This window comes from Drosophila hydei, unplaced genomic scaffold (assembly GCF_003285905.1).
Source record: "Drosophila hydei strain 15085-1641.00,03,60 unplaced genomic scaffold, DhydRS2 tig00008114-arrow-pilon, whole genome shotgun sequence".
Lineage (NCBI taxonomy): Eukaryota > Metazoa > Arthropoda > Insecta > Diptera > Drosophilidae > Drosophila > Drosophila hydei.
Genome location: NW_022045827.1, coordinates 9,809,274 through 9,831,042, shown reverse-complemented (window position 1 = coordinate 9,831,042; position 21,769 = coordinate 9,809,274). Strand labels below are relative to the sequence as shown.

The window sequence follows — 21,769 nt, the reverse complement described above, 5'->3', positions numbered from 1 at the left end:
ATTGTTGGTCCTAACAAACCGTAAAAGCCGTTAGCTATACAGTATATACAACTCTGGCTATTTTTAACTGAAAACTCATATATTTATATATATATATATATATATATATATATATATATATATATTTATATATATATATATATATATATATATATATATATATATATATATATATATATATATATATATATATATATATATATATATATATATATATATATATATATATATATATATATATATATTTATATATATATATATATATATATATATATATACGCATAAAAATAATTGGATCGATAAAACAATTTAAATATAATACTAAAAAGTTGATAGTTAAAAACGTTTTGGACTTTTGTTGTTCCCAAAATGCCAAGCAGTGCCGAATGGATTATTAATTGTAATAATACTTATATAGCTACAGTAATATGTATGTCATGATATGGGAGTGTTGTTCGCGTGATATTAGATTGATAATTACTCATAAGTAGGCATATACGTATGCGAAGGTTACAATAGGTTATAGGCTAAATATTGCTTGATGGGACTTGAGAAATGTGCCGCTCCGGTCCGCTCCGGCTTCTTAGAGGAACGCCTTCTTGCTGGCCTCCAGGGTGGTGGTGGTGGTGGTGGTGGTGGTGCCGGTGGCGGTGCTATCTTTGCCCATGCTGGCGGTGGTCGACACCGCTATGCTGGGCACCGCTGGCAGTGTTCCTGATGCGGCTGCAGCTGCTGCTCCGGCAGCTGTGGCCGTTACGTTCGCTGCCAGTGTCACAGGGATTATGGGCGCCGAGGGGGGAGTGGCAGCCAATTGGGTTGGAAAACGTGGCTGAAATGTGGGCTTACCCATGGCCAATGCCGGATTCAAGTCTAGCATAGTGCGTGGACTCATCGCAACGATGCTGGCGCCCAGGGGACCTGTGAAGAGTTGAGCAACTGTTTGGTTTAGGTGCAGTTAAACGTAAACAGAAGTAGGTAGGAATGTAGAGTAGAGAGACAGCGAGATAGATAGAAAGAGAAAGAATAGAAAGAGAGAAAGAAAGAGAGAGAGAGAGAAAAAAGCAATTATATTAATATTTGTTATAAAGCTTTTAAACAAATCCAATCTCAATTTACTTAAGTCGTATTCAAGGGTAGACGCAACGCTATTCGGTGTTCTTTAATACAGGGTGCACTTGATATACTACACGTTACAGGGTGTTTGTGGCTGGGATACAAAACAGCATACGATGCACACACTTAATGCACTCACAACATTCAACATACAACATACAACACACACACAGAGAACTTAAAGTAATTAACAACTAAACTAGGGTTAATGAGACGTCAGAGGTTCAAACCCCGCACGGGCAAACATGCAGCATGCAATCGAAACTACTAGAGGGTTGCTTTCGCAGGTGTTAGCAAACTTTTTGTCGCATCAACGCCGGATGTTTGAGGTGTGAAGGTTCGGAATCGGTTTTCAGTTTTCGGTTTTCGGTCATTCAGTTCAAGGATGTTATCTACAAACTAGTTTAGTTTTAGAAATGTTCTGGTAGGAGTTGCTGGCAGCGCCTACGCTACATAGATAGGATGTTTGTTGTAGGATTAGAATAGAGTACTAGAACATAGAGATATGCTATTTAGAATATGGTAAACCAACACACCCGCCCAGCTTGATCCGTGTGACAGTTTTTGTCTGAGCCTGAGAGAGCATGAGAGATGAGCGTTTTACGATAAAGATAACGATAACGATAACGATTGCGATTGCGATTGCGATTTCTTTTGATTTTCTTTTTCGATTTTCAATTCATTTTTGATTTTTGTATTTTTTTTTTTTGATTTTGAGTTGAGTTTTCTCTCTTTTGTTTTGTGCTTTCATTTGAACTGTGTTTTCTGTTTCGGTACTTTTGGAATACAAATTACAAAATATAAACTGGTCTTTTATATCTTTTTTTAGTCGAAACTGAAGGCCATATCTGAAATACAAAAGGTCAAGATAATACAAAATGTTTGTCTATAAAAATATCAATACGTATATGACTAAGTATATATATATTATATGGAACGCCTGTTCGGCGTTTCGAATAACAATGAAATATATATATTTATAAAAAATACACACGCAGACACATATATGGATAGAAAGAGAGAGACAGAGAGAGAGAGAGGGAGATAGGGATACTTGTGGAATAGATATTTATTTATATATGTATGCATATAGAGTAGATACTTTTGAACGAACGAACGAACGAGCCAGAACTGATGAACAACACGTATATCAATATATCAATATTCAATATATAATAGGTATATATATGTTATATATATAGAGAGAGAGAGAAGTAAACACGTAGAAAATTACATATTGTAGTTATATATATACGATCATATATATATATAGCAAGAATATACGACTATATAGCAAGTTGTAGTAGTTATACAGTGGAGTAGTAGCAGTAGTAGTAGTAGAGCAGCAGACGCCGCCGTCTGTACCATATAGAGGTCCATGATGGAGGGGCCAACGTACCACGATTCGCATCTCAATCCAGCGGTTCCTTTGAAATCATGTGCATTGTTTTCTATATAGTTTCTGATATACTGAATTCTTTCTAAATGATGTGGATGACAGTAGCTTCATAGATAGATCCATTCACAATTGCTCTTTGCATTTGAAAATTTCTTTGGTGGCTCAGAGTTCATGTTGTCGTTGTTGCTTTGGTTGTCGTTGTTGTTGTTGTTGTGTTCTTGATTCTTTGCTTATGGCTCAGAGCAGCCTGCTCTTTTTGCCATCACGTGGTTTGCCAATCATTGTTGTATATTCATCTAAGTATTTACATAAGATTTTTGGTTTTTTTTTGGTTTGGTTTTTTGATTGGGTTTATTATTAACGAAAATTAGAAAATTATAATAAAATACATTTTGAGAACAAAAATTATTTGAAAATTGTGGTCGAAAAGGTTGTTTTGAGTGGATATAATAAAAGAGGGGAAATTAACCCGTTTAAGCCATAAACTGAAAGGGCGGGAACTTTAATATATTGTACAAAAATATTTATTTGGGGATTATCTGAAGGAATTTTTGTAACTCAAAGCGTCTCTTGGAAAAAGCTATAAATGAAGGATTTTTAGATGTATTTTTTGATGGAATAAGTGAATGTTGATTAGAGATCTGCAGACGAACTGTTAAACAATCGATAAATATTGGTAGGTTATCGAACATAAACTGCTGAAGATTGGCATAAGATAATCCCGGCATCTTCAATACTTTAACAAAGTTTCGGATGGAACATATAAAAGCTTGGAAGCTTTATACATAATTATTAGCTTAATTTAATCAATGTTCATTCCGTGACTCTCTGAACTAGCTTTACAGATCTCCAATCAATATATTATGAACAAAAAGCTCGTTGAGCTTATGAGCAGCGTAAAAGGAAAGCCAAGCTTTGAGATGATTTCAGAAAATGAGCTTTCGATGTTGTGATTCGAATAATGCATTCACATTTTAATTACATAGAGTACATATATACACGTACAACTGCGATAAATTGTATTGTAGTTTGCAAGTAGCTCAAGGAGCGCGCCCCAAAAATAAAATCAAAATTTTATATATATATATATATATGTATGTATAGTAATAGATAGGTCAAATTTGTAGATCATTGGCTTTGTGCGCAAGCTGTTTTTGCAGAATTTTGAAAGTATTTGTTTCGAATAGATATTGCCTAGTACGCTTAAGGAGGACAGCACAACAACTGCTAGGTGAGCCTCAAAGCAAACTGTTTGAGTACTGAGTACTGAGTGCAGCTGTGCAGGTTAGGAACTGTTTGCCGTTGGGCCTCACACAATGTTGCTCAACACTGGTTTCGAGAGCGAGAGAGACAGAGAGAGGGTGGCGTACGTTAGGTGTACCGGGGTGCACCGGGTGTTGAAGCGCAGCTCAGTTGTTAAGCTGGTGTACATTGGTGCTGCTGAATGGCATTCTTTTCGAGACGCAACCAAACACTCACCTGACTTGGGGCTGACCAGATCCTTGGTTTTATTGTTCATGCGACGCGGTCCAGTGCCCCCAGAGCCCATGGGCCCGGAGTGTGGACCAGAGCCTGGCGTGCCACAGCCACTGACGCCACCTGGAGCGCCTGATACAGTGAGCGAGAGAGAGAGTGAGTGAGTGGAATATGTTCGAGTAAGTGAGCTCTGTCGATACTTACGCTCACCTGGCAGCCGGGCCTGTCGCGGCTGCTCGACGGGAAGCACTCGTCTACGCTTCTTTGGCAGTTTGGCTCGCGCCTGCGTATGCGAATAGTACATGGCAAAGTTGCTAACGATGACGGGCACTGGCAGTGCAATGGTTAGCACACCGGCCAGAGCACAGAGGGCGCCCACGAACATGCCAATGTAGGTTTTGGGCGCCATGTCACCATAGCCAACGGTAGTCATGGTGACCAGTGCCCACCACAGGCCCAGCGGTATGCTATTGAAGTCGTTGTGCGGATTGGGCTGGATGCGCTCGGCATAGTAGACGAGACTGGCAAAGATCACAATGCCCAGCACCAGGAAGAATACCAGAAGTGTTAGCTCCTTCGCCGAGGCCCGGAACGTCTGTATCAGAATTTTCAGGCCGGACGAATGGCGCGTCAGCTTGAACAGACGCATGATGCGTATGATCGAGAAGAACTCGAGTATGTCAGCGTTCTCCAGATGCGATGCGAATCGCTGAAGCACTAGATCAATATAAAAACTAAGCGTCGCTATATAATCTATGATGTTAACAGATGACTTTAAGAATTCACACTTGTTCGGCGATGAGATAAAGCGGACCTGCAAATGAAAGAATAGCGAATAGAATTGAGTAACAGATCTTTGGCAGCGATGTCTCTGAAGGGCATTAGCTCATATGTTATTGATAGCCATTTAGTCTTGCAACTAGTCTAGAAAATTTCTATACTCAATTTGCTTATCTATTTCAATGTTTTCTCAACTTTTATGTCTTTTTATGTGACTAAAAAACCTTATTGACTTATTTTCGCTTACTGCTCCTTCTATCACCAATTGTGCTCAGCATTCACTTAAACCATCTCAACTCTCATCTTTCATTTATCTTTATTCCAGTTTCCTTCAGCTTTCGTCATCCTGTGAATATTTTCAGCTTCTTCAAGTCGACTGCAAGTGCTACTACTGCATATACAATAACTGTTTTGCTCTCAACTCTAACTCCCTTTTGCCCACAACTTGCATTCATCAACTCACCAATATCTCAAACGTAAACCAGGCATTGCAAACGCATTCTATGTAGAAGAAGGCGATGTGCGCATTGGTCATTGACTTGTCCAGAAACCAGGCGGCGCTGCCATTGGCCGTTTTCACTGTGACATTGTGTACGATGGGCACACGCATATCCGGATGGGTTTTCAAACAGAAGGACAATATTGAAATGCATATGAAGAACACCGAAACGACGCCAATTGTCTGTGTGGAGGGGAAAGAAGTGAGTTAAGCTGTAGATTCAAATGGACTACGTCTACTCACCTTGGCGGCATTTGAACTGTATGGCTCGTCGAATAGCGACCAAATGCGCGGCTTCATTTCCTGCCACCAGGAGATGGTGCCCTTATAATAGTCCTCCTCGAAGCCAAATTTGCGTGCCAATTCCTCTTCGGACGGTTTTTCCGTATCCAGATCTAAGCGATCGAGTACGGCTAGGGTTTCTTGTGTGTCACGATGCTGTACCAGACGAAAGTGTTAGCTATGATCCTTAACCATTGGCTTGCACTCACCTGTGTATAGGTCATCCAGCAACAAGGCTCCACCTGGTTCGAGTCAAGACCCCAAAACTCCAATTCCTCCTCAAACAGCGGACCGCACACATCCGTGGGATAATGCAGCTTGCCAGTTCTAGAAAGGATACACAGCATTAGCTATAGCTAGGGCTTAGATTTGCTAGATAGTTAGTCGCACCTGTAGTAGTTGAGCACTTGTGCAAATACACCTGGATGCCTGTCGAAGAAGTACTCGTTCAGTATGGGATCGTAGTTGGCCAGCGCTTCGGTCAGACGTGATAGACGCGTGGCTGGAATCTTCTTCAGTGTCGCCTTATACGTTTCATGCCTAATGCCGCCCACATTGAGCACGACCCGATTCTCCGAGTCCATGTTGATCAGGTTCATGGCTGCATGCGCATAGTGATTCATATTTTTAGGTATATAAGTCATAATCACAATACGTTAACTGATTGAGTAATGCGATCCGTCAGATCTGTGTTGTATCTGTGGCTAAGTTCTACGTTGGGTGTCTTTGTGGTTGTTTGTGTGAGCCGCAAACGCAAACCTGAATAATTGTCGTATTCCTTGCCCACGATTATGCTATGATTATGCTTTCTCCGCTGCTGGCGCCCCAAACAGTGCTCCTTCCACTCGTCTCACTCGCTCGCTCTCACACGGTCAGTTGAATGTGCCCAGCGCGCTTGCACTTGAAATTTATCTAGATGTTAGCACCACGAATGCATTTTGTTTGCTTTCGTGTGGCATTGAGGTACTCACTAGGTTGGATTCGGATTGGACAGCATTGCGCTGAAAATGAATTTTAAAACATATATATATATATATATATATTTATTTTACTTTATATATTTATTGATGAGACTTCTCTATTTAATTATTTAAATTAAATTTATTTATATAGTAGAGAGGTCAGCTTGAGAAAGCAAATGGGAAATTTATTTAGAATACATAGAATAGATGTTGAGTGTGTTCATAAAAGTATGAATATTATTTTAGATATATTGTTATGTGAATTTATTCAGTTGCCATTTCGAACAGAAGACATATATAGATATGTTTTATTTGCATATGAATAGCTCCTTCTTGACTTTGAATATTGTCCATATTCTTGAATACCTTGACAAATACAAATACAACATACATACAACTTTATATCGCACTATGAGAAACTTTGAGTGGGTCAATCGTGTCAACAACAATTCATACAATTCACATTTGAACAACCCCAAATATGTGCAAAGATACGACAAAGGAATAGGATAACATTCGGCCACATGTTCTAGGAAGCTTAAGCATTGCCTCTTCCGTCTGCCATTTGTGCCTGTCAATGGCTCAGGGTCTGTGTGAACAGCAACAGCCATTGACAGAGTTCAACACTCGTGATACTGGTTTGCATATGTGTTTAGTGCATTAACCTGGTTTCTCTTGCGGTTCATGAACGTTTGGCATGCTCAGAAAAAAGCATAATATAAATATTATGAACTGCATATGTTGCGCTGCCTAACATCAAGTTTGATTATGGGGTAATATATATATGCTTGACGTTTATATATATTTATAAAATAAATATTTAATATTATTATATATTTTGTACTCCCTTTCATAATGTCATTTCTCATCAACAAATTCGTTTGCATTTATCAAATTTAATCTAAAGATTCATCGACTCAAGTTGTTTTTGTGAACAGCACAAGAAAGAAGTTTATAGATTAACAAATATGAATAGTTCGACAATTTCTTTATACTTTTAGATTAAGTAATCAGTTCAGAGTAAGAAGCCGCAATTTCCACTGCAAATTAGATTTTATAGAACACAAATAATTTTGTATATTCAATCAGTATCCGATCACTGCGAAGAATTCTGAAATGCATGCAGCTACAGCCTTGATCTCTATGCCTGATGTACACAAAGTGTGTCTTTAATCAATATTTGTGTAAACAAATCATTAGCATATTCATATTTTATATCGGCACAAATGAATCTAACACTTTCGCACATCCTCCATTAGTTATTGGAAAAACAAATGGTTTATTGAGCGATTTGTTATGAATACGCGCATATCTCATCGCGCCACACACACACACAGCACAGTACAATAACTATGCAATCGGAATAGTGATTCAATTTTCGAATTCTCACGAGCTATGCGAATTCAAAGAAAATCCATAACTGATTGATGCTTCCTACTTCCCGGCACGAAGTGCTCTAGCATATTACGACTCCAGGTACATTTTCTTTTCCAAGGCATACACACACAAACAAAAGCCAAAACAAAAGCAACAACGAAAATTGAATTCGAAAAACCACTCACAATTATATTTGGTTCAATTGAAATGACCCATTAGCAGCTCGTGAAAGGCATCCCACGATAGAATGTTTTGGCTCTTCGAATGACTAAATTTAATCGCAGCTAGAATCAGATATAGAGTCCATATGTATAGATACATATACGGAGGAAAGAATATCATCGATAGCGTCATTGTTTTTTGCGCCTTGAGGTGCTGATTCGTGATTTGCACAAAAGCCAAATATTTGTTCTTAAACAATATTTAGTTTTAACGCTGCATTGTTTACACGCACACACTTTCGCCCATTGTATTCACGAATACACTCAGACCACAAAAAGAATAGATAGAAAAAAACACCCACATAAACTACAGCAACAGCCGTTCCATCGAAATGCTTGTCTCTCTATCTAGCTAGTTCTATCTCTGCCTGGGCTGACCGTCAGTCGATTCTCGATTGTCGACAGTCGATTTTCAATGTTCAATTGTTTACTGACTGCTCTGACAGACAGCTGGACTGACAGACAGACAGACAGACAGACGGGCGCAGTGAAAAACATGAGCTTTATAAACAAAACAAACAATCGCAACACACGCCGAGGGCACCGCAACGCCCCTCCTACCCAAGCCCAACAGAAGCGACGAGTAGTATCCCAGGCTAAATATACAAGAATCGTTTATGGTATATAGTTAGTAGGGTGTTCCAGTTGCGGTTGTAGTGCTTGGCAATTAATGCTAAACGATTATGTTGGGCACGGCCAACATAATGTGCTCAGTGCTTGCCAAACTGTATCGTTTACTAGTTTTACTATTTACTTTCCGCATAGCTCGCAGCCTATTGAGCATCAAATTAGAATAATAAAATGAATTTGAAGCAAAGTGCTTGTCCAACTGTAACAGCTTAACAAATGGTTATTATATTGTTATCTGTATAGAGAAGGTGACTTTAGTAGCAGCGTTCCTTTGTCATTGCCATTTTATATTCATCAGCATCAATCAAGCACTTGAATGTGTACTGAACACAATGCATGTCAAACTTTTTGACACCTCATATATACAGTTCATGTCAAACTGTTGACAACATTTATTATAATAGAAATTTCTACAATGGACTTGTTGGCTCTTTAGAAAATCTTTTAAGAATAGCTGCTATAATTAGGGTTCGCATTAAATATGCCAATAAATTGCCTGCTTCATTAGGGGTACTCGTTTCAAGAGCAACAGTGGAGGTTGTTGAATGCATGTCAAACTGTAATGTAATATATATATATAAATATATATATAGTATGTAGTTATGAGTTGTCCTTAAAAATACTGATTGCTTCATTAGAGTCTTGTGCACATATATGAAGAAAGGCAATGCTTGCAAAACTGTTGACAGCTAAGCAATATTTATTATTAATTAAAAACACACACTCAATTGTCTGCAAGGGCATTAAGCATAAACCAGGTATACATACAAACATCAATCATACATTTAAATGACTACAACATGCTTTATATATATATATAAATAAGGTATAAATATGCCACATATAATCAGCTAAGTCATTAGAAATCCTATTAATAAAGGTAAATCGTCAGCTAGTTAAGCTCGTATTGGGGCGCACAGCAATCGGAGCTTGACTAGTGAATGTCAAACTGATGGCAGGTCTAAAATTTAATATTATTTAATATTAATATCAGCATGAGAGCTGGCGAAGCCCCATTAAAAATGCTATTAATGAAGGTAACGCTAACGCTCATGGCTCCGGCTATATTAGGGGTACTCATTTGCCTGAGGCCAGAAGTCCCTTCTCTCGCCACGCCATCATTTATTCACATTTAATGAGCATAGAAGAACTTCAAAAAGCTCGGCGCGTACACATATTTAAAATGAGTTTTCTGTTTTTGTGGCGCTTGTTTGCCTTTTTATACCTAGCCCCACACACACACACACACGCACGCTGCACGCACACCAAAAACACACCCACAGCCATATCCTGTTGTTGGCAGCTCACGCACAGGGCTTTTGGGGCAGGCAGGCAGCAAGAGTTGCCCAGAGTGGTGGCAGTAGGTCAGGAGTGCTGCAAGCTGTAGTAGTAAGTAGCGTGTAGTAAGTGCGGCTCTGCCTCTAAATGCTGCTGTTTTTCTTTCATTTTTTTCTACTCTCTTTTTTGTTGTGGTATGAAGTCGTTGCTGCCTTCAGTTAGCTTGAAGTGTACACTCACACACACACTCACACATATAGAGTTAAGCTGTTGTGTGTATGTGTGTGGGAACAGGCGCACGCATCGATTTTTCCGTTTGGTGTAGCACGAAAATCTTCCTGATTGTTTTGCTGCCCGTTGACTTTAAAATGAACCAAATTTTTTGTTGTGCCCATGCCCGTCATAGATCACACTTTACACATTTTCCAGTTGCTGCCAGGTGTGTGTCTGTGTCTGTATACGTAAGAGACACGCACGAACACACACACTCATACACCCATACAGTTAAACCATTTTCAATGGCCGCTTCTCACCTATTTGCTGGACTTTTGGTTGTTGTGCGCGCTGCCAATAAACATAATCGCAGAACCGTTTGTCCGTTGCTCTCTGTATCTCTGCGCGTGTGTGTGTGTGTGGGTGTGCGTGTGTTTCTGTGACAAGCCAAAAGGATTGCAACAAAGAGGAAACAGTAACCCAAAAAAAAAAAGGGAAAATAACTTAAAGCCTAGAACTACACTACACTTTGTGCCGTTTAACGTGCCCCGTCTCGACGCTGCTTCTCGTTGTGCTCGGCGCTCGACGATTTCTTTCTATTTATTATTTTTTTGGGCTCAGCGCGTTCCGAACGATCCGATGCGATTCAACAAACTAAAGCCCGAAACACAAATCTGATGGAATTTTACGGATTACCTTCGGCATGGTCGCTGTGCTCTCTAGCATTGTTGCGGTGCATGCGCGCTGCGTTTCATCTCCGTTTCTCTTTTGCGCTGACATTCCACGTGGCTTTCGCCACTTGGCGGCACATGCAACGCTGCGTATACGTATTTCTGTGCTTAGAAATATTCCAAAAAATGTTTTCAATATTTAAAAATTGCAACAAGTCAATATTTGAAATGAAATTAATATTTGTGTGTGTTAAAGATCATCTAAATATTCTATGTTGTTGTATCGGACGTATACGTTATGTAGCAGCTTGAAGACTTAAGGAACTACAATTTTCAATAGCTTTATTATAATTTAAGCTGCATGCTAAAGTAAATAATATCATACAAAAAATGTATTTAAAAAGGATGGCAGTCTATGCTAAATGGAACAGATTGATTTGTTTCACTGTGCGTATACGTGATTTATGTGACGGGAGATCAAACAATTTCTTCATAAATGCAGCATGTTAATAGTGCGGTCATTATTTTTAAATACATATATGTCAATATGGGCAAATGTTTTATTTAAAATTAAATTTTTGAATGACATTTGGTGCACGCTGCGTATGCGCGATTTCAAGAGTGTGAATTTATATTTCTACTACAAGAATGAAGCGAATGATAAAGAGTATGAAATTAAAATGATCATCACTCGCACACAAATGAAGTTAAGTCTTTTTCATCCTGTTTTGAAAATGCTTAAATTGTTTCAATATATTCCTCATTCTATTAAAATTTGCACGAGCCGCTCGAAGTAATAAAACATGTATACTCCATAAGAAGTATTAATTGTCTATTAAGTCAACTGAATTTATATTTCAATATTTCTACACGTTTCTGCTGGGATTTGTAAAAATGCAATTAAAAGGCAACAAGAAGAAGGCATGGGTAGCCCCTTAAAGTGAACATATTTTTAATCAGGCCGACTAACTATGAAGATCTAACCATCTTCGTCTGTACATTCGTATGAATTCAACAATCTCGATAACCTCAAAAGCTAGAGGCATAAAATTTAAAATCTCTGTATAACTTGTAGAGTTTATTTTTTTTAATGATAACCCATATCATTTCCCAATTGATTTGGGTTTTTAATCTTCACTAAACAGGGTAACTTTCAATTTGCTTTTATAAATGCTCAAATTCAGATATTAATAGCACTTCTTTTCATATGCATCGTCAAAATTACATTAATGCAATTCACATATTAATATTTACACCGGTGCAAAGTGCCAAAAAAAGCGCTTTAATCTTGCTTTTATTATAGCCATCAAAGCTATTTAAATCTTGTTCGACTTGCCCATTAAAAGTGTTTAGATTTAGCAGTTGCAGACATAACAAAAGTGAGCTGCAGTTTGCCAAATATGAGTATAGACAATTAATTATAAATACTTGTATTATTTATTTCATTTAAAATCCAGTTTTCACAGTTGCATTATGTAAACAATTTCCGGGAACGTAAAAAATGAAGTATAGAGCGAATTAAATAAAAGAAAAGACCGAACTCAAATTGATTTAAAGTTAAACAAAAGGTATTCTGCGTGGGCAACTGAGAAAAACAATTAAAATATACTACGAAATGCAAATGCAATTGGCTAGTTGAGAAAATGTACGCAAAGGTGTGTGAGTTAGCATGTGTGTGTGAGTGTGTGTGTGTATATATTATGTGTCTATATATGTTATTGGAGAGCATCCACTGAGCAGTGACTGAAAAATTGAGAATTTAAATAAACATCTTTCGAACAGCTGTCGGTGTTTGGGGTTTGTGTGTAAAACTAAAGCTATGCAAAGCTCAGGCCTGCTGCTCCTCGCTGCCCGAGGCAGAGGTGTGCCAGACGTGGCCCATTTCGAGTGCTTGCAGTTTCAGCATCTCCTTTTGGCTGTCCTTGGCCTGCAGCAGGAAAACGCTTTGCTGCAATTGGATGGGAATTAGCTAAAGATATATATTTATAATAGAGCTTATCCAAATACTCACTTTAACCTCCTTGGTGGTCAGCACGTCCATTTTGTCATATATGATGGCATGAAGACCCAATTCCTTCAGCAGCTTGATTGTATCTTTGGAATTGTTGTCATCGCCCCAGCAGAAGAGCACCAGGCCACGCTCCTTTGCCAGATTTACCTAGAACGCCTGTTTAGGTAAAAGTCCAACAAAGTCCAAAGCTGCTCTGTGGCAGTTCAGTTTACCTGGCTGGGATCACGCAGCAAGTCCTCCGTATGTGCCACAATGCCTAACAGCTCCATGGCCACTGCATGCCAGACGGCCGTCTCCATTGAATTGCCACGTGGATCCATATACTTCTCGTATTTGGTCGTATGGCCCAGTGTAAGAAACATGACCGGATAACGATTCTGCTTGTAGCGCAACATGGTGCATATGTCCGGATCAAAGCAGCTGAACACAACGCGTCTGCTGCCCGCCTTGCGCAGCACCACATCCAAAATGCAATCGAGATAGAGATTGCGATCGACCACATGCTCAAACTCCTCCTCCATGCGACCGTCCTGCAGACGCTGCGACCATTTAATCTCTATGTTAAAGCCAATATGTTCATCCATGGCATCCAGCACATCGGCCAGTTGCGGAAACGGCTGATGCTCCAGCAGATCATCATTATGAAAGGAGCGTGTCTCACGCGACAGTCCCTCGGCCGTATGATACACTTTCAGCTTCTTCAGCTGCTCCAGCGTCAGCTCACGCATGGGCAGCGACAAAAAGTCGTGCTCCTGCATGCTGCACTTGCTCTTCAGCGAGACATAGATCATGAAATCGTGATAAACAACCGGCACTAGATCCTTGCTCAATTGTACATCAAACTCCACCATGTCGGCGCCATGCTCGGCAGCGTTCTTCAACGAGGTGATTGTATTTTCTCTGATCACTGCGTCCTTCGCCTGGAAAGATGATCATTTAAGTAACTATATCTGTAAGACTGATTGATGAAAATGTATTTAATTATTACTTCCAATTCAATGTGCGAAATAAATCTTTAAATTCAATTTTATAAAATTTAGCTAATTTGAGTTATTTATCAATTGCTATCTTGAAAATATACTTAAATCTTTCTCTTTAAATATATATGTTTTATCTTTATTATATCTTCATATGGTCATACTGCCCACAACCCAGTTTCAGACAAATTTCTTTATCAAGATTTACTCGGCTATTACTCATGATGAACTAATTGAAATATATATTAATATTATAATTCTGTTCAATTTGACTTTGATTTGATTAAATTAGATTACAAAATAAGAACAGGTCTGACAACAGTGAAAGAGTCGAAATTTTCCCACATCTGTGGATCAATTTCATTGAAGAAATGAATTGAATAAAGTATGTATTCGCGCCTCTATTAAACTGAATCGTCTTATGGATCTGAAGATATCTCTGCTACATATAGCTCATATAGTTATGTGTTCATCAATATCATGATTTAGTTGTAACATTCTCGAATAGTTTAATTTTCATCCCGCCCACCAAAAAAGTTAAATTGGAACCTGTTCATCGATTTTCAGAATTTCGATTTGGTTTTCTACAAACTGGTTCCCTGAATAATGTAATCTGTTCAAAATACCTTAGGTTCATCATATTGTACACATATGTATGTATGTATGTCTGTCTGTGTGTCTTCACTGAACGTACTATAAAAGAGCTCATCATAAGAAAATCTATAATATTGATATGTTTGGAAGAAGTTCATGAGAGTAAGTAGGTGATAAATATTTTTAGTCTGTATTTGATTTCTGCTCACCGACGCATATGCAAGACCTACCTTAAAGCTGGTGCCAGAGCCACGATGTCCCACATCTAGGCCAGTCCATTTATTGTTCCAATAGCGTGTATAGCTCACGCGCATGTCCATGTGGGCGCTGTGAGATGTGGGCTTGACTATCAAGTAGCCCAGTCGCATCATGCCCAATGGCCGGTGGGTCTTGGCACAGGTAATAGGTAGCTCCAGATTGCCTTCGGAACGCTTGAATAGATTTGGCAGCACATAATGATAGCCCAGATGATGCGGGGGGCCATCTTCCCTCTCCACCTTTGATTTGTAGCTGTATAGATCGACCAGATAGGCCGCATTGTCCAGATCAGCAACAGTCAGATGAAAGATGACCAAGTCAGTGGCGCTGCAAGCAGTGCCAAATTGTTCCTGGGTGCGCACCTCGCAGCTGTCGGCACTGAGGGTGACCACCTCGCTGAAGGCAAAGGCTGTGCTATCGCCGCCATTTTCGCGCGTGTCATGAGTGTCATTCGAGAGCGAATCTTCGAGCGTGGTGACGGGTGCCACCTCAGCACAGCCGGTGCTGGGTATGCGCAGATTCATGGGCGTTACCTTGACGTGCACCAGACGCCGCTTCATACGCTGCTTCCAGGTGAATGGAGCATAGAAAAACTTCAGCTGCACCAGCGACTCTTTGGTCAGCCAGCCGCGATCCACTTTCTCCTTGCCATTGACACAGCCAAATGTATCCTGGCAGACAGCCGGCGGCTCATCCAATTCCTTAATGCAACGTGGCTCCAGCTGCACTTCCCAGCGACGCACCAGCAGCTGCTCTGAGACGGCATCTACACCAAAGACCACATAGCGATATTCCGTGTCACAGTGTCGTGGTATGTACACCTGAGCTGTCCAGACATAGCCATCTTCGTCCTCATCTTGCGATTCCTGACGAGTCATTAACGCTGCACCAGCATGCTTCCAATTGCCCAGTGCCTCGCAGCTGCCCACAATCCCGAGCTGCTCGCAGGCGGAGAGCTTCTCGTTCATCCTGACAAGAAATGTCCAGAGACGATTGGTGCTAATGTCGCCGTAGATACGTTGAGCAGTGGGCACCGCCTCTGCCACTGGGCACACAGAAGGTGCGGCCATGGCATCCTCCTCGCAATCGTAAGCAGGCTTCCAGCGTTCCATTGCCAAATAATTGATTGATTCTTTGACGAACACAAAAAACTTTCACCTCAGTAAATTTTCCAATTGTTGACTTCTGTTGCTCACCGAGGCAAGGACAGGGCAAAGTTCTTTACTGCCTGTTGTTTTTGGTCTTGTTTTTGTTGCTGTTGCCGACTTTAAAGTTCCAAGCACATTCTGACATTTGAGATATGCTCAAACAAAGAACACGAAGCCTCGGTCCGATTGTCCGCTATCGAGCTAAAAATTGTTTTTGTGTTTCACTGCTGCAATCAACGAGCAGCTGTTTTTCATATATATTATGAGCGCATGTTTGTCGGTCTATAAGATAGTGTCTGGTACGTATGCTCCACTTTTTTATAATTGTTGTATATGTGTACGTATCGAGTTTATCGCGAATTAGCGTTGTTAGCACTCAAACTGAGAATAAATGTTTGCAATGTATAAAATTTGAGCTGGCCGTAAGTGACATATTTTATTAAGGTTACCTGCTACACAAAATAAGTGACGTCACATGATAGATTTGTTAACAGATACTAACGTACCATCTTAGATTTTTATGTTTTTACATCAATCAACATAATACATACATCATCAAACATAATATTTATATCAAACACATATTATTTTAATTGCATATCTAATAAACCGCATACAAATATAATTTCGTGACATCACAGAAACTCACTTACTGCGATTGCTACCTCTTACTTTTTTTGTACTAAGCATTGCCATTTTGAGTAGAGTTGCCAGACTGCACAGCTTGTTTCGTAGCAGCCAGCTTTAAACAGCACTTCATTTGTTTTGGCGGGAAATTTACACACTTGTTTATTGTTTATTATTTGCTGCTCGCTGTTTTTATTTTACCTATCTCAATATGGATCAATATCCAGACGAGAATGAAGAGTTTGAGCTGCAGTACCAAGATGAAATGGAACTGCTTGAGGACATGCCTCACGAGTATGATGCCGTCGACAATGGGCCCAGCACATCTCGTCAGGCAGCAGCTCTACTCGAGCAACAACAACAAAAGGCAGGAGGAGCAGCAAATTTATCTGTTGCTGGCCTCAAGGATGTCTCGCGCTTTAGCAACTCCACGCTTAACTCTCCACAGTTGTCACAGATTACATTTGGCGCCAGCCAAAGTGAAGCTGCTGGAGTTGGACCAGTAAGTCGACGTCTCTTTGGAACGCCCAGAGGCCCGACAGTGGGGCGTGGCTGCTCGACGCCAATGCAGCGCATGTCGGCTATAGAGGAAGTACTTACTCCCACTGCCGACAAGACAGCACCGCTGTTAAATGCCGCCGCAGAACAGTTGCAGGAATTGGGCCTGCGTGGCAGTAACAAGCGACGGCTGGAACGGGATCTCTTCGGCGATATTGACGACCTGTATCACGAGAGCTACGAAGATCCCATGCTGAAGAAGGCTCGAACTGAGGAGCAACGCGACAATGAAGCCATCGAACGCATCTTGGAGCTGAGGCGCAAAATGCGAGAGTCCAGCAAAACGGTGCGCCAGGATGAGGTATCGCGTCTGCGGGCGCTCCATGACTTCAAAATGAAGAATCTCTCATACGAAATACCCACCTGGCCATTTCTAGCGCTGCAACGCAGCGATCTGGAGCGCCTCTATGTGCGTTTTCACTCGGAAGACTATGAGCGACGGCAACTGGAGCTGCTCAGCGCAAGGGACAATATAACAGGCAGCCTGCTAGGCGAGGCCAAGCAACAGATCTGGCAGGAAGCCAACGAGCTGGTAGGTTAGGCAAAGCACAGTGGCAAACACTCGTCTAACAATCTGTTATTCCAGGTGCTGCGACGTATGGCACCACCAACACAGCTCGTCAATCCCGAGCCAGCTGTGCCCACCGTAGATTTGGGATGCCTTTGGGTAGACAAGTACAAGCCACGGAAATACATTGACTTGCTCTCGGATGAGATGACCAATCGCAGTCTGCTCTATTGGCTTAAAATGTGGGATAAGGTTGTCTTTGGAAAGGTCTTTCACAGCAAGCAGGAGCAGCAGGCAGCCAACGTGGGAGCGCCCGCCGGTCAACAGCTAAACAGCTTCAACAAGCGAACTGGCAAATTCGAATCCAATGGCGGCTGGCGTCAACGCAAGGCGCGTCTAGCGCTAAACACCAATGTGGATGAGCTGGGCAGACCCATGCAAAAGGTGGCACTACTTAGCGGTCCTCCGGGTCTGGGCAAGACAACACTGGCGCACACAATTGCCCGTCATGCCGGCTACAATGTGCGGGAAATAAACGCATCCGATGATCGCAGCCCAGAGGCCTTTAAGTTGGCCCTGGAGAATGGCACACAAATGTCATCGGTGTTAAACGAGGACAAACGACCCAATTGCATTATCCTGGGTGAGTCGCGGCTTCATTTGTTACTAAATAAATATTTAACTCCAACCTCTATTTAGATGAAATTGATGGCGCGCCACGTCAGTCCATTGAGTATCTGGTCAAATTTGTCAGCGATGGCATCTTCAGCAAGGTCAAGTCCAAAGGTGCCAAGGCGGAGCACAACGTGCTCCGTCGTCCCATCATCTGCATTTGCAACGACATTTACGATCCCGCCCTGCGACCCCTGCGCCAAATTGCATTTGTCGTCAACTTTCCGCCCATCGATGCTGCGCGTCTAGCCGAGCGGTAGGCGGCGAAGATTTTATAAATGATTTTAAAACACAATTGAATCATTTTTCATATTTTAGATTGCTACAAATTGCGCACAAGGAGCACTTGAAAACGGACTTTGGTGCACTTATCTCTTTGGCTGAGAAAACAGGCAACGATGTGCGCAGCTGCATCTCCTCTATGCAGTTCTTTAAGTAAGCTATGAACAGATCAGGAGAACTAATAGATGATATGAAATTTAGAATTACCTATGGACCTCTTGCAATAGGCAGTCGTCAATTAAGTTATATTTCATATTCATTTATTATATTAACTTATTATTCTCTATAATTTTTGCACTTTACAGCGCCCAAAAGCATTGTTTAACGCTTCAGGATGTGCTCAACAACAATCTGGGTCAAAAGGATAGGCATCAAGGACTGTTTGATGTGTGGGGTGCTATTTTTAGGGTGAGTATTTATAGCTTATATATTTAAATATATATATCGGCTTTTTTATTTGCATAAAACTAATCTCGTTTAAAAGACACAACTTTATGAATCTAAATTATTTTATTATTTATTTTGTATTCATCTAAAATGGCTTCTGATCGAATCTTATATAGTTCTTGACGAATGTCTCCGGCATTATATATAATTATTTTATATTTTAAGAAATTTCCATAACTACCAACATTATTATTATATATATATATATATGTCATACCCATATCCACAATCACATCGCCCCATCTTAGAGCCATTCATTCATGCATACATACATACATTTATGCTATATACAAAATAAACTATATAAAGTAATATTCCTCTTTCATTCATAGATACAACGGCCAAAGAAGCAGCTGCAACAAAGCAGCTCGAACAATGCTGAGGAAACTGCTCAGGTGACCATGACGAACATGTCCGTGGCAACGAGAGTGCGCAATGTGCTCGACGTGGTGCACTCCAGCGGAGATTACGAAAGGTACGCAGACACTTGAATACCCTTAAGAACAGACAAGCCAAAATTGAACTTATCTTAAATTACTCTAGACTCACTCAAGGCGTCTATGAGAACTATTTGCAGCAAAAGATGCCAGATCCAAATTTTACGGGCATCTGCGAGGCTCTGCAATGGTTTTGCTTTGCGGATACGCTACAGCATCAAATCTCACGGCAGCAGAACTACAGCATCTATCCATATTTGCAGTACGGGTTTGTGGTTTGGCATTTGCTCTTTGCCACATTGGCCTGGCCGAAAATTGCATTTCCCACGCGTGGCTTTGAGGTAGGCAAACGATGAGGCTTGCACTGGGCCCCGGGTCGCATCATTTCTTTTCATTTGGCATGTAAGCAGTGGGCTCTTTGAGCCAGCCTCATGTATTATGCAATCCTCATTAGCTGGTGCAAACAAACCTGGCGAGGGCCACAGAAAAGTGCATAATCAACACAATCAAGCCTTGTAATTTCTTGTGCATTATGTGCCTCAAATGCAATCACAAGATTAATGAGAGTTCTGCATAGATTCCGCCTGTTTACACTAGCCCCCATTCACTTGCTCTCCCAGACTTATTCGCTCTCTTGCTCTTCATTCACAGTTCAATCAGAAGTCCACGAACCAGCGCAACATCTTTCAGGCGCTGCGCAAGGGGGTCACCACATCAGCACAGGGCGTGGGCCAGGGCAGCATTCTACTGCTGGATACGGTGCCGCTGCTGAAGCGTATTCTTTCGCCACAGCTACGCTCGGTGGCTGTTCAGCTGTTATCCCAAAAGTGAGTGTTTTATAAGATCGAGTAAATAAATATATATATTTAAATATATCCCCCTAGGGAGCAATACGATCTACGCCACACGATTCAAGTGCTGGTTGATCTCGGCTTGAACTTTGTGCAAGTCAAATCAGCGGAGGGACATTATGTGTTTCAAACAGAACCGGACTTGGATACGCTGTGCGGGTTTCCAGGTGAAGTCAATGCACAGCTGAGCGCACCCGCATTATCAATGAATTAATGAGCGTTATATTATAGGCTTTCCTGGACTTACGCTGCCCTACTTCAGTCGCCAGCTGATAGCACGCGAGGTCGATCTGGAGCGCATACGTCGCGCCGCGCCCAAAGGTGCTTCGTCGGATGGAACAAAGAGCGCAGCAACAGCAGCTTCAGCACCCGGCCCGAAGCAGAAGGCAGTTGCAACGCGTCTGCCAAATCATTTGCAAACATTGAAGCCAAAGCAAATAAGCGACTTCAATGCGCCGCCCAAGCAGCAGGTGAACTATGGCTGCTCTTCATATTTCTATCAATTTGCATGCCTTGCATTTACTTAGCAGCAATTCTGTTGCAAATTTTGGTGGCGCAGCTTATTGAAATTTAGCTTTACCCAAATTGCCACAACCTCTCATCCGCAAATCCGCCTTCGACTTCGAGTCCCTCCGACTCGTTGCTGCCGCAAATCCTGTAAAAGCTAATAACCCATAAGGGGATTCGGCTGCCCATTGTCTTCGGGGTCGTAATGTGGGATCAGCGCAAACGAACATTTATTGCCAATGCTAAACGAAAGCGACTGCCAGCAGCAACAACAACAGCAACAGCAAAATGTCATCTTCACTGGGGTTGTGCCTTTGTTTAGGGGTTGCTTTTGGCCAACCTCTTCATTTCTCTCACTTAGAGATGAAGCTTTTCTTTATTATTATATGGCAAATTTCATTTCATTTCATTTTAGCATACTCCTTGTTTCTTTTGCATTATTATTTAATTATAAAATTCACATTTTTTCTTCATTTTTCTGCAGCTTACGAAAGATTTCTTTGGGCGCGTTACGCACAAGACAACAGCAACAGCTGCAGCAGAAGAAGGTAGGCTAATGGCTTTGCATCTTAAAAATGAATTATGTATTTTTTAATTTTTAAATATTACTTTGCAGTTAAAACTGATGCAATTGTTAAGAGTCCCATATGGTATCGCTATAAGGAGGGCTTCAACAATGCTGTGCGAAAAGATGTGCATCTAAATGAATTGCTTTAAGGAAGAATTATTTCAATTTATGTTGTTATTATTACAAATATATTTATTATTTAGCTGATAATGGATGACTTTCTAATAGCTCGTGCTTTAATCAAAAGTCTGAATGTTCATTGCTCTTAGTCAAAGTTGAGCACACACTGTAAAACCAGTTTATACAAAAAGTACACCCTTTAATCTCCTTAAGTACAGTGAAACCTGCTAGTACAGTACACAATTTGTAACATATTTAAAGCAGAATCAATAAGCAGATTTTTCAGTTCTTAAATTTCATATT

General features: G+C 40.8%; 3 protein-coding genes across 12 annotated transcripts; 1 reads left to right on the top strand and 2 right to left on the bottom strand.

Annotated features, from left to right (window-relative positions):
• Positions 1-298: 298 nt before the first annotated feature.
• On the bottom strand, positions 299-10,869 carry LOC111601668 (potassium voltage-gated channel protein Shaw). 9 transcript variants are annotated; one of them, XM_023318406.2, is made up of 9 exons: positions 10,551-10,869; positions 6,309-6,550; positions 5,940-6,150; positions 5,759-5,876; positions 5,511-5,705; positions 5,232-5,450; positions 4,193-4,802; positions 3,992-4,120; positions 299-936 (listed from the first exon to the last, which is right to left on the bottom strand). In XM_023318406.2, exons 3-9 carry the CDS (start codon positions 6,146-6,148, stop codon positions 584-586), a joined length of 1,833 nt encoding a protein of 610 aa, XP_023174174.2. In that variant the 5' UTR covers positions 6,149-6,150; positions 6,309-6,550; positions 10,551-10,869; the 3' UTR covers positions 299-583. The 9 variants fall into 9 exon arrangements, 7 of the variants coding, with proteins under 7 accessions (XP_023174174.2, XP_023174130.2, XP_023174157.2 ...); XM_023318362.2 differs by having other exon boundaries at positions 5,940-6,449; positions 6,521-6,550; XM_023318389.2 differs by lacking the exon at positions 10,551-10,869 and adding an exon at positions 8,074-8,169 and having other exon boundaries at positions 5,940-6,449; positions 6,521-6,550.
• A 1,470-nt stretch (positions 10,870-12,339) lies between these two features.
• LOC111601922 (glycerophosphocholine phosphodiesterase GPCPD1) lies at positions 12,340-16,353 on the bottom strand. Its single transcript, XM_023318777.2, has 4 exons — positions 14,714-16,353; positions 13,125-13,832; positions 12,913-13,059; positions 12,340-12,849 (listed from the first exon to the last, which is right to left on the bottom strand). Exons 1-4 carry the CDS (start codon positions 15,851-15,853, stop codon positions 12,730-12,732), a joined length of 2,115 nt encoding a protein of 704 aa, XP_023174545.1. The 5' UTR covers positions 15,854-16,353; the 3' UTR covers positions 12,340-12,729.
• Positions 16,354-16,636: 283 nt separating this feature from the next.
• LOC111601942 (chromosome transmission fidelity protein 18 homolog) lies at positions 16,637-21,536 on the top strand. Of its 2 annotated transcripts, XM_023318800.2 has the most exons (12): positions 16,728-17,606; positions 17,661-18,225; positions 18,282-18,510; positions 18,573-18,689; positions 18,842-18,944; positions 19,316-19,458; positions 19,527-19,761; positions 20,072-20,247; positions 20,305-20,438; positions 20,503-20,741; positions 21,263-21,326; positions 21,395-21,536. In XM_023318800.2, exons 1-12 carry the CDS (start codon positions 16,728-16,730, stop codon positions 21,493-21,495), a joined length of 2,985 nt encoding a protein of 994 aa, XP_023174568.2. In that variant the 3' UTR covers positions 21,496-21,536. The 2 variants fall into 2 exon arrangements, with proteins under 2 accessions (XP_023174575.2, XP_023174568.2); XM_023318807.2 differs by lacking the exons at positions 21,263-21,326; positions 21,395-21,536 and adding an exon at positions 20,802-21,068 and having other exon boundaries at positions 16,637-17,606.
• The last annotated feature ends 233 nt before the right edge of the window (positions 21,537-21,769 follow it).

Bases quoted from the DNA above. Each gene is read 5' to 3' on its own strand.
- LOC111601922 (XM_023318777.2), bottom strand. From the start codon at position 15,853: ATGGAACGCTGGAAGCCTGCTTACGATTGCGAGGAGGATGCCATGGCC. The intron at 13,833-14,713 runs GTAGGTCTTGCA...TCATCTTTCCAG, and splicing joins GCTCTGGCACCAGCTTTAAG to GCGAAGGACGCAGTGATCAG. The intron at 13,060-13,124 runs GTAAACTGAACT...CAGGCGTTCTAG, and splicing joins TGCTGCGTGATCCCAGCCAG to GTAAATCTGGCAAAGGAGCG.
- LOC111601668 (XM_023318362.2), bottom strand. From the start codon at position 6,193: ATGACTTATATACCTAAAAATATGAATCACTATGCGCATGCAGCCATG. The intron at 5,706-5,758 runs GTGAGTGCAAGC...CGTCTGGTACAG, and splicing joins GCTGGATGACCTATACACAG to CATCGTGACACACAAGAAAC. The intron at 937-3,991 runs GTGAGTGTTTGG...TAAACCAAACAG, and splicing joins TCTGGTCAGCCCCAAGTCAG to TTGCTCAACTCTTCACAGGT.
- LOC111601942 (XM_023318800.2), top strand. From the start codon at position 16,728: ATGGATCAATATCCAGACGAGAATGAAGAGTTTGAGCTGCAGTACCAA. The intron at 19,762-20,071 runs GTAGGCAAACGA...CTTCATTCACAG, and splicing joins TTCCCACGCGTGGCTTTGAG to TTCAATCAGAAGTCCACGAA. The intron at 20,248-20,304 runs GTGAGTGTTTTA...ATATCCCCCTAG, and splicing joins GTTCAGCTGTTATCCCAAAA to GGAGCAATACGATCTACGCC.